The sequence below is a fragment of the Drosophila serrata genome, unplaced genomic scaffold, assembly GCF_035046125.1.
Source record: "Drosophila serrata isolate PLE 108 unplaced genomic scaffold, ASM3504612v1 contig_273, whole genome shotgun sequence".
NCBI lineage: Eukaryota > Metazoa > Arthropoda > Insecta > Diptera > Drosophilidae > Drosophila > Drosophila serrata.
The window spans coordinates 1,117,571-1,130,018 of NW_028257171.1; the positions used below are offsets into that span (position 1 = coordinate 1,117,571).

At 38.4% G+C, this 12,448-nt stretch overlaps 4 protein-coding genes across 7 annotated transcripts; 3 read left to right on the forward strand and 1 right to left on the reverse strand.

Annotated features, from left to right (window-relative positions):
- Positions 1-2,662: 2,662 nt before the first annotated feature.
- Positions 2,663-5,175, forward strand: FoxL1 (Forkhead box L1). Its single transcript, XM_020952059.2, has 3 exons — positions 2,663-3,206; positions 4,271-4,526; positions 4,642-5,175. Exons 1-3 carry the CDS (start codon positions 2,836-2,838, stop codon positions 5,173-5,175), a joined length of 1,161 nt encoding a protein of 386 aa, XP_020807718.2. The 5' UTR covers positions 2,663-2,835.
- Positions 5,176-5,417: 242 nt separating this feature from the next.
- Mul1 (Mitochondrial E3 ubiquitin protein ligase 1) lies at positions 5,418-7,055 on the forward strand. Its single transcript, XM_020951962.2, has 4 exons — positions 5,418-5,832; positions 5,892-6,475; positions 6,535-6,742; positions 6,803-7,055. Exons 1-4 carry the CDS (start codon positions 5,728-5,730, stop codon positions 6,920-6,922), a joined length of 1,017 nt encoding a protein of 338 aa, XP_020807621.1. The 5' UTR covers positions 5,418-5,727; the 3' UTR covers positions 6,923-7,055.
- Positions 6,949-9,906, reverse strand: LOC110183640 (FGGY carbohydrate kinase domain-containing protein). Of its 4 annotated transcripts, XM_020951960.2 has the most exons (8): positions 9,721-9,906; positions 9,609-9,654; positions 8,905-9,122; positions 7,887-8,755; positions 7,682-7,832; positions 7,548-7,622; positions 7,273-7,491; positions 6,949-7,208 (listed from the first exon to the last, which is right to left on the reverse strand). In XM_020951960.2, the coding sequence occupies exons 3-8, from the start codon at positions 9,094-9,096 to the stop codon at positions 7,059-7,061; spliced, it is 1,656 nt and encodes a 551-aa protein (XP_020807619.2). In that variant the 5' UTR covers positions 9,097-9,122; positions 9,609-9,654; positions 9,721-9,906; the 3' UTR covers positions 6,949-7,058. The 4 variants fall into 4 exon arrangements, with proteins under 4 accessions (XP_020807619.2, XP_020807620.2, XP_020807618.2 ...); XM_020951961.2 differs by lacking the exon at positions 9,609-9,654 and having other exon boundaries at positions 9,721-9,888; XM_020951959.2 differs by having other exon boundaries at positions 9,609-9,730.
- Positions 9,907-10,791: 885 nt separating this feature from the next.
- Positions 10,792-12,186, forward strand: JMJD5 (Jumonji domain containing 5). Its single transcript, XM_020952029.2, has 2 exons — positions 10,792-11,165; positions 11,230-12,186. The coding sequence occupies exons 1-2, from the start codon at positions 10,884-10,886 to the stop codon at positions 12,148-12,150; spliced, it is 1,203 nt and encodes a 400-aa protein (XP_020807688.2). The 5' UTR covers positions 10,792-10,883; the 3' UTR covers positions 12,151-12,186.
- Positions 12,187-12,448: the final 262 nt, after the last annotated feature.

The following is a 12,448-nucleotide window of genomic DNA, read 5'->3' on the forward strand; positions in this document are numbered from 1 at the left end:
TTGGTATATTTTTTTTTGAGTGTGCTGAGAGTTTCACAGGGTACAGGGAGACATCTATAAAGGGGATTTTTTATAATAGTGCCTAAGAACAATATGATTTTACTATACCCTTGCAAGGGTATTGTTAATTTAGTCAGATGCTTGTAAAGCAGTAAAGGAGTCATTTCCAACCCTTTAAATCATATATATTCTTGATCAGAATCACCAAACTAAAAAAAACTAGCTTAGAACAGCTTTCCGAATTGAAATTACTGTTTTTTTGGCTTGGTTATGAGATTTTTAAATCTTGATTTTTTGTAAAAATTTTCAAATAAAAATACCTATAAATATTAAATCATATTTCCATTGCAAACTGGAAACTGCATTATCTATAAAATAAACTATAAATATGATTCCTTAAAGATGTATATTTAAATAAATTACTCTTCTAAAGAAAAAATTAAATATTCTAAACATTTGAGAAGTCCATTTAAAGTAAAAATTTAGTTACAAACATTAAACCTATTATTAAAATATACATTTTCTTCTTTTTAAAAATGTAATGGATCAAGTATTTAATTCCTGCTTCACATTATCGATTTCGGTCTGTATTCCTCTAAAAATTTATTCAAGATCCCTCCAATAAATCAAGTGATGACAACGGGAACAACAACACATCTAGTCACGCACTAAACTATAACTGCAATTAGGGACACCGATTAAGATGCGGTTTTGGGAGGCGTCAACTAAATAAACAAGATCGGTGGCGTTTTATGGCTTAGTGTCGGGCGATCCGTCAAAACCGAAAAACAGAAAAAAATAATAAAAAGGGAACCCAAACGAAAACATTGTTTCAAACCAAAAAACATTCGTAACGAAGAAAACAAGCCAAGAGCTGAGCCATTAAAAACAATATTTGTTTCCAATACTATTCTCGGCATAGGTCTAAAAATAAGCAAAGCCAAACACACGGCCCAGCGACATCTTCGAGGATCAACTGGCCATATAGTACAGTATATAGTATATGGTATCGAGAGGGCATAGGATAACCCATTGTTTTATGACCCATTTTTCCAGCGGTAAGCGATCGTAAAGTCGTAAAATTTGAATAAAGCGAGAGAGAGCGTGAAGAATCCTTTGTGGCATCTTCCGCATCTTCCACACATGTGAGGGAGTGAACATATATCTCCTCATCTGATCGCATTGCAACTTCGAGTATTTTGTATTTGCTCGCAATGTTTTTATTTCTTTCAAATGATCTCTGCTTTCTACTTGAGAACGAAACGATCGTAAAAATCGATCGTAGTCCTGTTTGAAATGTATACACAATTATTTTACGACCTTTTAAGATATAGACCAAGACTTTCGTGTTGCTTTCGTTATTGGGAAAATTGCGTACTTGACTGCCTCCCGAAGCATTTACTCTTTGCTTTCTTTCACTCTATTGGAAAAGTCGTAAAAATCGGAAGGGAAATTCTACGAGATAGCAGTGTCAAGGGACTACGCCAAGATAGGCATTATCTTGGGCAGCTGTTATCCGGTGTATATAGTGTTTAGTCGGGAAAGTGCTTCTGGGAAATGTTTTACTTTAATAATGTTTACAAACCAATTGAAAGGAAATTATCAAAACTTTTCTTTTAGTTTCCTTTTATAATCGGGAAACTTAAAACTCCTGAAATAATAGAAAATTCTTGTAAATTCCTTCTAGCGATGAATTTATATACATTTTCTTTTTAACTTATATCATTGATACTAAATGATTACGGTTTCAGAAAAGAAGATATTTAGTTTCCTTCTTTTATAAATAATTTTAACGAAACCTAGTTTTCATTATTATTAATAGATGGTAAATGTATAATTCTGTTTTTATATGTAATTAACTCTGCAAATTTCCACAAACTTTTCTTTGAACATTTATTCAATGTTGTTTCTAGAAACCCCTTTGAAATTGCCAAAATTTAGTGTCTCTAATTCATGTGTAAACTTTGCTCGGTTTTCATTTGTTGAAAAATCCAATTTACATATTATTCCAAACACATTGAAAACTCTCACTCACTCACACACACTCTTAGGCAGAAGAGATCTTGGCTCCGCCCATCATGGAAAATACAGACAAATGAGCAACGAATCTTGTGATGTGAGAATACAAATAAACATGGAAAATGTGGGGAAAATATTATAGTAAGTAACGCCCCTCAAGAGAACTGGCTCCAGAGATCAACTAATAAAAGGAAATTACAATAGATACATTATCAAACATCTAGGATATTAAATTAAAAGAGATGTCAGTAATAAGAAATATATATTCAAATAAATAAAATATATAAAAATTAATAAAATGTATTTTAAAAATAATGTTATCATTAGAACTCGTATGTAAAACACAATTTATATTTAAATAACTATTTGTAAATAATATATTTGATACATAACCAATCCTTACTGCTGAGTATCTCTCAGATTATTGGTTTCTATCTCTCAGAAATCTTGAACATGTGTGGATCTTTCTGCCTTGGTGTTTGTACTACTCAGTATTTATAGACCAATGCGATGCTCTCCCCAAAAAAACACACACATGAGTACTATTCAGAGGCATTACAAGTGATCTGCGTATCCGAGTCCATTCATTAGTCGATCGGACTTCTTGGCTGACGCAACGTATAGTCAAGCACGAGTGCACGAAATCGGTATAAAATAAATCTAAAGAAAAAACCAAGGCAAAGATCCTTTAAAATTTAAGTGAAGTTAAAAACGAAATAAAGTATCTTCAAGATATAAAAAAAGTGTAACCGTTAACACCCATTTAGAGGATATATTTAAAATAATAACATAAAAAGGATACTCAGTACAATAAGGATGCTGCCTTCTTGCTATGCCCCTGGAGCTGCCATACCGGATAATGAGGATCTGGTTAATTCCATCCTCGCCAATCCCGAATATCTACGAGCTCAAATATCACCAAATCCAATTGCACCAAGTGCCGTCGGTGGCGTGGGCATGGAGGGTCTGATGTGTGGATCCTTTTCTCCGGCTTTCTACTACCAAGGAATCGATAACTTTCTGGCATTGCACAATAATATCTGGGGACTGCCCATTTCCTTTCTGCATAACTCTCATCGACCGGAAAAGCCGCCATTTTCGTACATTGCCCTTATAGCCATGGCCATAAGCAGTGCTCCCAATCAGCGGTTAACTCTCAGTGGAATCTACAAATTTATTATGGACAAGTAAGAGAACTTACATATTTAATTAAATAACTCAACTATATGCCAAAATTAGAAATTCAAAAATATTATATTAATCTTTAAAGGTAGGATTATTATTAAATTATTTAAAGAACCATATTTTTTAGACACATATATTATATTCCTCTTACGATTCTACATATATCTTTATTTAATCCATGCACCATTTTATGTTCTTCAATGACGAAAGTCCAGCACAATTTAGATGACAATCTTGACTAAACCAAATGCCAAAATAAACAATCTAGGCATTCCGAATATCTATTTAAATTGAGGAACTTTTATCTTGAGACGCATTTCAAAACACTCGTCGTCACATTTGCCAAGTCTGGGATTAAATTGTTGAAATATTGGAAGTAAAGGCCAGTTATACTTTGTATAAATATCATTGGTTGATTATACATATATGTATTTTTAATTTAAATAAATACCACAGCAAGTTAATTTTTTCGGCCATAATTTAAAAATATTTAAACTCATATATTTTCGAATTTAAAATGTGTTATATATGCATGGAATACCATTCCTGTTTCTATATAAACATAATTTTAAAGAAAAAGGCGGGCAAATGTAGAGAAAGATGGCGATTTTGTAGCGATAATTTTCATTTCAAGGAATTTGGGTACATATAAAAATGAGAACAATGACTTCATATGTTTATAAACTAGATATTTTCGATTTCTTTTTCAACATAAACAAATATTAGTTTTATTGGCTTCCAAAATCGTATATTTTAAACAAACTAAATGGCGAATATAGATATTGGGCAATAAGAAATATTTTTGTAAACTAAAAGATTGAAGGAATGTTGTGTATTGAAACAACATTTTTTATTTATACACAAACCGTATATATTATTCGTATTATAAATATAATTAAATTGTGTAAATAGAAAATAGCTTTGGAAATCATTCAGTTTTTGTTTATTTACGTTTTACAAAAGAGATGGTAAATAGAATTCAATGGTTTATATAATAGTATGTTTAAAGGAATATTTTGTTATATTTTTAACGAAACATTTAATTTACTTGATTTATCTATTTTAGATTTCCTTATTATCGCGAAAATAAGCAGGGCTGGCAGAACTCCATCCGGCACAACCTCTCCCTCAATGATTGCTTTGTAAAGGTGCCACGGGATAAGAATACGATCGAGGATAATGATAGCGCTGGAAAGGGCAGCTACTGGATGCTGGACTCCTCGGCATCGGACATGTTCGAGCAGGGAAACTACCGACGGAGGAGAACACGAAGGCAAAGGCACTGCGGCAACTCAAATCGCTACGAAAGGGAGGCCGGCAAGGTACTGAAAGACTGAAACTATAATACCCTGCCAATTAATAAAATAACTAAAAATGCATAATTATTCACAAATTCAAAATATATATATAATAATCATAACTAATTTGTCTTTTCAGGATTCCAACGACAACAGTAAAAGAACTGCAGAGATTCGTTCACCGAATGATTCCCTCACCGACTTCGACATTTTCTGCAATGAGAGACCCAATTATTCGGATAGGATTACGGATCTCCATCGGCAGTATTTGTCCGTATCTCTTGGATTCAACAGTTTATTCAATAACGATGGCAGGGGAATGCGTCCACTGCCAGGAGCTTCGCTTCCCGAGATCCGAGAGTCTCCTGATGATGCGGATACCTCTGTGGATAGTCCCTCCTCCAGTTCGAGTAAAACAACTCAAATGCCTTTGGATAGTGCCTCACTTCACGAAGAGTTACATTCCCCAAGTGCCTTTACTCCCGCCCTGAACCGAAGTCGAAGCGAAGCCGCATCTTCCTTGAGTCATCCAATCCTTGGTGCCTCCTTTCGAGGACTTCAGGATTTAATGGTTGAATCGGCGGGCAGCTCTCCAGCAACATCTCCCACGGCGCCAAGCACTCGTTCAAAGACTACTCTGTTTACCATCGACAACATTATTGGAAAGCCATAAGAGAGATATAAATTATGAAAATAGTGTTTTAACAAATTGATTTGTATATGATTTTGTTTTTAATACAAAAAGTGATTTAAATAACCCTTGATGAAATATTTTTTAATTACAGTAATGTTTCCTTTTGGTAATAATAGTATTACTTCAATAGAGTTTAATTCAGATTTTTTTAAATTTGAAAGAGAGCCGGATATCTATTTGGCGGTAAATTTAAGTATAGAGCTGCCACCTTCTTAAAATTCGGGCTTTTTTTATATAAAAAGCACTGCCACACTAAAAACAACCATATGATTCCCGAACACGAAAAAAATAAACAAAATCAAATCTCAATCAGAAAATACTTCGGAGTTTCGTAAATAATCACCTTAAATAATAATTTCCAACGGTTATCCAATCGAAAAGAGTGGTTTATTATTAGTATTATTTCACAAACGCAGTAAGCGGTGGATTTTGAAATTAGAGCTGTCACACCGCCTCCAAATTTAGGCAAAACACAGCAACACTACAGATAAACATATGTTTTGAATATTGTACATCGATAAAATAGGAAATATGGACTTCTTCCACGAAGCAATTGCACTCGGCGTCGATTTGGTGATACTGGGCCTGTGCGCCCGGGAATATGTGCACTACAAGCGCACTGCTCAGCTGCTAAAGGTGCGTATACTTGATATCTGCACTTGAGTTTGGTTTATATTCTTTCATCTTTTTGGCAGACGGCGCCGCAATACAACATCGATGGCAACTTGAAATCGTTGGTAGAACGGCAGCCCGACAAGAAGATTCCCTATGTGGTAATCCGGGGCACAGTGACGCCCATCGGGGTGCCGCTGAGGAGCGCCTTGGTGCCCAGTGTGAGCGGTGTCTTGCAGATTGTCAAGCTGCACGAGCACCGAGTCACGCGGGGCTTTGCCGGCTTCTGGACGGAGCAGAGCAAGCTGCTCCATAAGACGGCAAATGAGATGCCGTTCGAATTACGTAACCAACAATACGGCGTAGAGATTGTGGACGCCATGAGGGCGGGCGTCCTAGATGTGGACATGGTCTACGACAACTATGAGCCTTCCAACCTATCCCTGGCCGATCACATATTTGGTTTCTTCAGCGGCATTCGGCAGCGGGGTCTGCAGACAACCGAGGAAGTGCTTCGAGATGGCAGCTTTATCACGGCCATCGGTGAGCTGTCGTCTGATGGCAAGACACTGCGCATGCAGCCCTCCAAAGAGGGTCCTCTCTTCCTAACCACCGCCACCAAGTCGACGCTGATCAAGCGTTTTCAAGATGCCAAGGGTGCCACATTGTGAGTGTTGCTATACATATTCCCATTGAGTATTTTCCTTACCGAAGAATCATTTGCAGACTCAAAATCGTTGTGTGTGGTACAATTTCGGTGGTCCTGGTGGCCTTAATCGTAAAGAAGATCTATAAGCGAAAGAAACAGGAACGGGAAGACGCCATGATTCGAGATCGTTTGGATACAGAGCGTCGCGAGCGGCGTGCGAGGAGTCGTCCCCATACCCTGTCCCAGGATCAACTTTGCGTTGTGTGCTCCACAAATCCAAAGGAGGTTAGGCTTTGTATTTAATATATATAAACTTTAAGTCATGACCAAATCCTCTCCCCACAGATCATTCTCCTCCCCTGTGGTCATGTCTGTCTCTGCGAGGATTGCTCCCAAAAAATCTCCATTAGCTGCCCCGTGTGTCGCGGCAAAATAACCTCCAAATCGGCTGCCTTCATTGCCTAAAAGTATATTTCGAGACGAGCACAAGATCACCGTTTGTACCTGAGCGCCGGCTACTCTTTTATTTTTTGTTTACAATGCTCTCATGTACGGCATTTATTTAAATCAAATTATTTAAAGTGAAAGCCCTAACGAACATTCAAAGTTGTTCTCCCTGCATAATGAGCCTGTAGAGGCGTTGGTTCTCTAGGAGCGTCAGGAACACCTTGTACTTGCGATTGTGAAACTCCAGGGTTTTAAGGTTTGGCTTCAAAAGCTGGCCACTGCCACCCATGGCCTTGGAGGCACTCTATAAAGGCACAAAGATAAGTTGTTATAATACTAGACTTAAGAATAATAGCCAGTAAGCTTACCTCCAAGCTGTCAAAATGTCCTGAGGCAGCCGCACCCAAGGCAGCCGCACCCACTAGGACCATTTCCTGTTCATCGGGTATCAAGGCGGGCAGATTGCAGATATCCGCATGACATTGCACATACAATGGATTTTTGGCCAAGCCACCGCAGAAGAGGAGAGTCTGGAACGGAGCCCGATTGTGTTGATACAGGTTCTCTATTATATGACGCGTTCCGTACTAAAAAAGCAACGATTAATGAGACTAATGTTAATTACTACGTACAAAGAACTCACAGCTAAGGCTTGAACAAAAGACAAGTATTTGATGGCCAGAGATTCAATTCCTCGCGTCATATCCAGGCCAGTGATCTAGGAAATAAGATGTTCCATATTAAATTCGTTGAGAATGTCAGGAAATGCAAACCCACAATTCCTCGGAGCGTAGGATCGGCAATGGGCGAACGATTTCCATGCAAATCCGGCCACACATGGACATCCTGGGTAAGGCAGCTGACCTCACTAAGCCCACGGGCAGCGGCCAGTTCGGGCAGCAAATTGTTAAGATGCTGGTAAATATTTCTAAAAATTAAATTAAATGAATTACTAATTTATTAACAACTGTCTCTTACTTACTTATCCGCTCCCACTTTGGCCTTGAGTTCAGCGTAGGCTTCATGGGTTTTAAGGACATGATCCAACAGATGACCCGCTATACTTTGACCGCCCTCGTTCAGGAAGTAACCGGGTATAATGGCATCCTGGTAAGGACCCCACACGCCCTGAGCGAAGCATGCATCCCGCGTAATGCTCATGTGGCAGGTGGAAGTGCCAGCTATCAAAGCCATCTTGCCCTGAACATCGTCCGCTTCACCTTTAGAGCCCTTGGCACGACAGCCAAACATACCCAGAGCACCGGCATGAGCATCAATCAGGGATGTGCTCACCACAGTATCTGGACTCAGACCCAATTCCATGGCAGCTTTAGTGGACAGACCTTTGCCCACCTTTCTGCCCGGTGGCTGGACATCACTACCCAGCTTCTCGAAGTTCTTCAGCGTCAACTCCTCTAGATCCGCCTGCTTGAGAAACTCCTTATTCCAACTATTATTTGCTGCATCATAGTTCCACTTGCAGACCACGGAACACAGCGAGCGAGTATCCACATCAGTGGCCCGCCAAGTGAGAAAATCCGGCAGATCAAACACCCGCCAGATGTTGGTGAATGTTTTCGAAAGATTCCTCTTTAGCCACAGCAGTTTCGGGACCTCCATCTCTAGGGAAACCTGACCACCAACATATTTTAAAAGTGGATGCTTGGTGGCATTTATCTTGGCAGTCTCCTCCTCGGCTCGGTGATCCATCCAGAGAATTATATTCCTCTCCGCCTCGCCAGACTTGCTCACCGTCAGGGGAACTCCTTGGGGACCCAGAACAACCAGGGAGCAAGTGGCATCGAAGCCAATGCCCTTGACTTGTGACTTATTGATGCCGGCAATGACATGCTGTAAAATTTGACAAACTGCGGGTTAATCTAATCTCTACGAGAAACGTCGTCGAACGACAAAGGTTATCACCGCACGGAAAAGTAGTGTAGGATTATTATAAGCTTCAAATAATCCTTAAATCTTTTAATTTTCTAATAAAGCCTTACCTTCACAACCTGACAGATGGCTCGCCATATATCTTCCGAGGATTGCTCGTAGTAATGCGGTTCCGGTGTCCACGTTTTGATTTCCTGAACCGCCTGCTCCAGGACACGTCCATTGGATGCCACCAGCGCCGCTCTCGCACTCCCTGTGCCCACATCAACCCCCACAAAGTAAGAATCGGTTGCCTTGGACATGTCGCTGCCGCCTCCGTCACAGACGCCTTGGCGGTCAAATAAATGTTATTTTCTTAATAATCGGGAGAATGCAAAAAACCGAAACCGGAGTCGTCGAACGTCGGCGGCGGACTGATAAGCAGCACCAACCTGATATGCGAACGCCGAGGAGAGCCCAGAAATCGAGCAAATGAATCTCAAGTACCGGTTTTATAAAGATCTCTCGCTTAATTAGGGTTTAACTGTTTGTAAATATACGAGGTTGCACTTATTGTAGAGATTATAAAGACTTCTAAGGTTAAGAATTATATATAAAAGTTATACTTAAAATGTTGTAAACACAATGCAGTCTTTTGCGTCAAATAATTTTAATTAATTGTCCGATTTTCCAATATTTTCTTATATCTTTAAAAATTTGTTAAATGCTTTATTTGATATATTTCTTGTTAATTTTATTTATAGTTATTTTGTGAACTTGTTTAGAATTAATTGTTTAAGCTTATTGCTTTTCCTGCTCCACCCACAATCTTTACCATAAATTGCCTTTCCGGATAGACATTCACTTTAATTCTGCAGCATCTAATTAGTTTGAGTAACATTAAATTTAAGAAACCCGAAATTGTATTAGGAGGCAGCACACCACACCTGATCGTTGCCAAAAAGCAAATATTAAAGCTATATTGGGCTTGAAGTGAACTCGTACGTATGCGCAGGTTGTTTATCAACGTAAACACACGCCAAGCTTTCCAGCTTTGTTTTTTATTCCGTCGTCACCTGTCCAGAACCAGACCCGACGAGGTGCTCTTAGCTACTGCTGCTCAAAGCCCTCAGAGAGGTTCTACGATCAATTCAGTGCCATTTTCATTCAGTATTTAAATTTAAAAGAAGCTTTTTGGATGCCTAAAAGGCTTATTAAAAGATAGCTTGAAGTACAACAATAATCTTTAAAATATCTTTAATAATTTGTTCCCCTAAATATTATATTTACAAAAATGTATTGTAGTTAATTCTCGAAGGGATTGAATTAAATTGTAAACCCTATAATAGGTAACTTTAAGCAATCAAGGTTGTACATAACATAATATTACCCCTGATAACACTAGTAGGTAGTACGTAATTTTAAAAAGGGTATTGATAACGTAGATTCATTGATAGCCGAAGTATTATCTAGGCTTCCTCGACGCCACTTCAGCCGCAATATCAATCAATTCTCAATCAGCAACCAGAGATAAGCAGCGAATTTATTAACCCTAAATAACTATACCAAAACAAAGGATAAACACACAGAATTAGGAAATATTTATAAAATAAAATTAATACTTTGCTTTGTATTATAAACTTGCTGGGTATATTAATTCTAGTCAGAACTGCTAAACAAAGTAAAGGAGTCATTTCCGACCCTATTAATCATATATATTCTTGATCAGTATCATCAGCCGAGTCTATCTATACATATCCGGTTGAAAAATACATTTTTGAAATTTTTTAGAAAATGCAAAAAATTATTAAGGGTTACAAAGTTAAAATTTTCAAAATGTGACAAAAAAATTAAAAATGCAGTATGCATATTCGTTAGCGCTATAAAAACTAGCACAGATCAGCAGATCCGATTTAATATTAAAGAATTTTTAGCTTAGTTATGAGTTTTTTTAAATTTGGTTTGTCGATGTAAGTAAACCTCGATTAAAGTTATGTTTACCTTTTATCGATATTTTTAATGAAAAGCTTTTTCACGCATCTGGCAACCCAATTAATGCCCCACCGAAATGTAAACAAAATAGTAAACAATTAAAATTGTTAAATATTCTATGGATTTACTGCTCCTAGAGTTGTTAAAACTACTTCCACGTTGGGAAGACATAGAAGATCTCCTTCAGGATGAACTCGAGGCACGCTATATACTCAAAAAAGCTACGAGTCACATGGAAAAACTGCAGATTGGAATTTCTGGCGGAGATTCGGAGGAGGAGGAAATTAAATACCTCATCTGTGCTCTAGTGGACAGAAACTGGGAACGTATACACACAGGACATTTTAGTAGTGTTCCTTTGAGCATAAGAAAGATATATGCCATTGGATGTTACTTTAAAGTAAGAGTGTTAACTTATTTTTATTTATTTACTATACAAAAGATACAAATAATTATGTTATTAGATATTTTTCCTGCTCCTGGAGAACACGAGTCCAGCTCAAAAGGAGGAATGCAGTGGGATCCTGGATGAGGCTCAGTTGCTGGGCTGCATGGAGGATTGGTGTGAACTAAAAATAGCCCTAATGGATTACCTGGATAAAGGAAAGGAGGAGAACACTGAACTGCTGCCGGTTTTGGAGCCTTTAGTTCGTATTTCGTGCACCTGTGATTTACCTCAGCTGGATGCACCCAGCTTGAAAGAATTCCAAACCAAATGCTTCCAAGCAGAACAACCCACACTCCTGCTAAACACCATGGAACATTGGCCCGCCAGGAAAAAGTGGCTGGATATCAATTACCTTCTTAGAGTGGCAGGAAATCGCACTGTTCCCATAGAGATTGGATCGAACTACGCCAGCGACGAGTGGTCCCAGCAGCTGGTCAAGATCCGAGATTTCCTTGAGAGACAATTTGGGTCGAAGAAAGCTAATCAAGAGATTGAGTATCTGGCGCAGCATGAACTCTTCTCCCAAATACCAGCCCTGAAAAGTGATATTTCCGTACCGGATTACTGTAGCATAAGCAAAGATGATCCGCCAGGATCTGTAGATATTAAAGCTTGGCTTGGACCAGCAGGCACCATATCACCCATGCACTACGATCCAAAGCATAATTTACTGTGCCAGGTTTTCGGTTCCAAGAGGATAATACTGGCTGATCCCAAGGACACAGAGAACCTGTATCCCCACGACAGCGAGTTCCTGGGTAATACCTCTCAAATAGATGCTGCCAAGTTGGATATGGAGACCTATCCCCTCCTGGAAAAGGTCAAGTTCTATGAGCTGCTCCTGCAACCTGGAGACTGCTTGTATATGCCACCAAAATGGTGGCATTATGTTAAATCCGAAGCACCCAGCTTCTCTGTAAGCTTTTGGTGGGAGTAATTTAAATAAATGTTGAAGAGTTCTTATCACTTGGAACTGTTTGTCTATGTTTTTTGGTAATACCAAAAAAATCAACAACTATTAACTTGAATATTGGCCAACTTCAAGGCCTAAAATCAACAAAGAAAAGTGTACTGCCTCAAAAGTTGAAGTGAAAATTACCTATCTCATTGTTTTATTTGCAAAATCAAAAGCTCACGGCAAACAAGTTCTTTGAAGCTCATAGGAAATGCTAATAATTAAGCAAAGCTATATATTTGCTTGCTATCATGTATATTTGTATATGTACTCGTGAAAT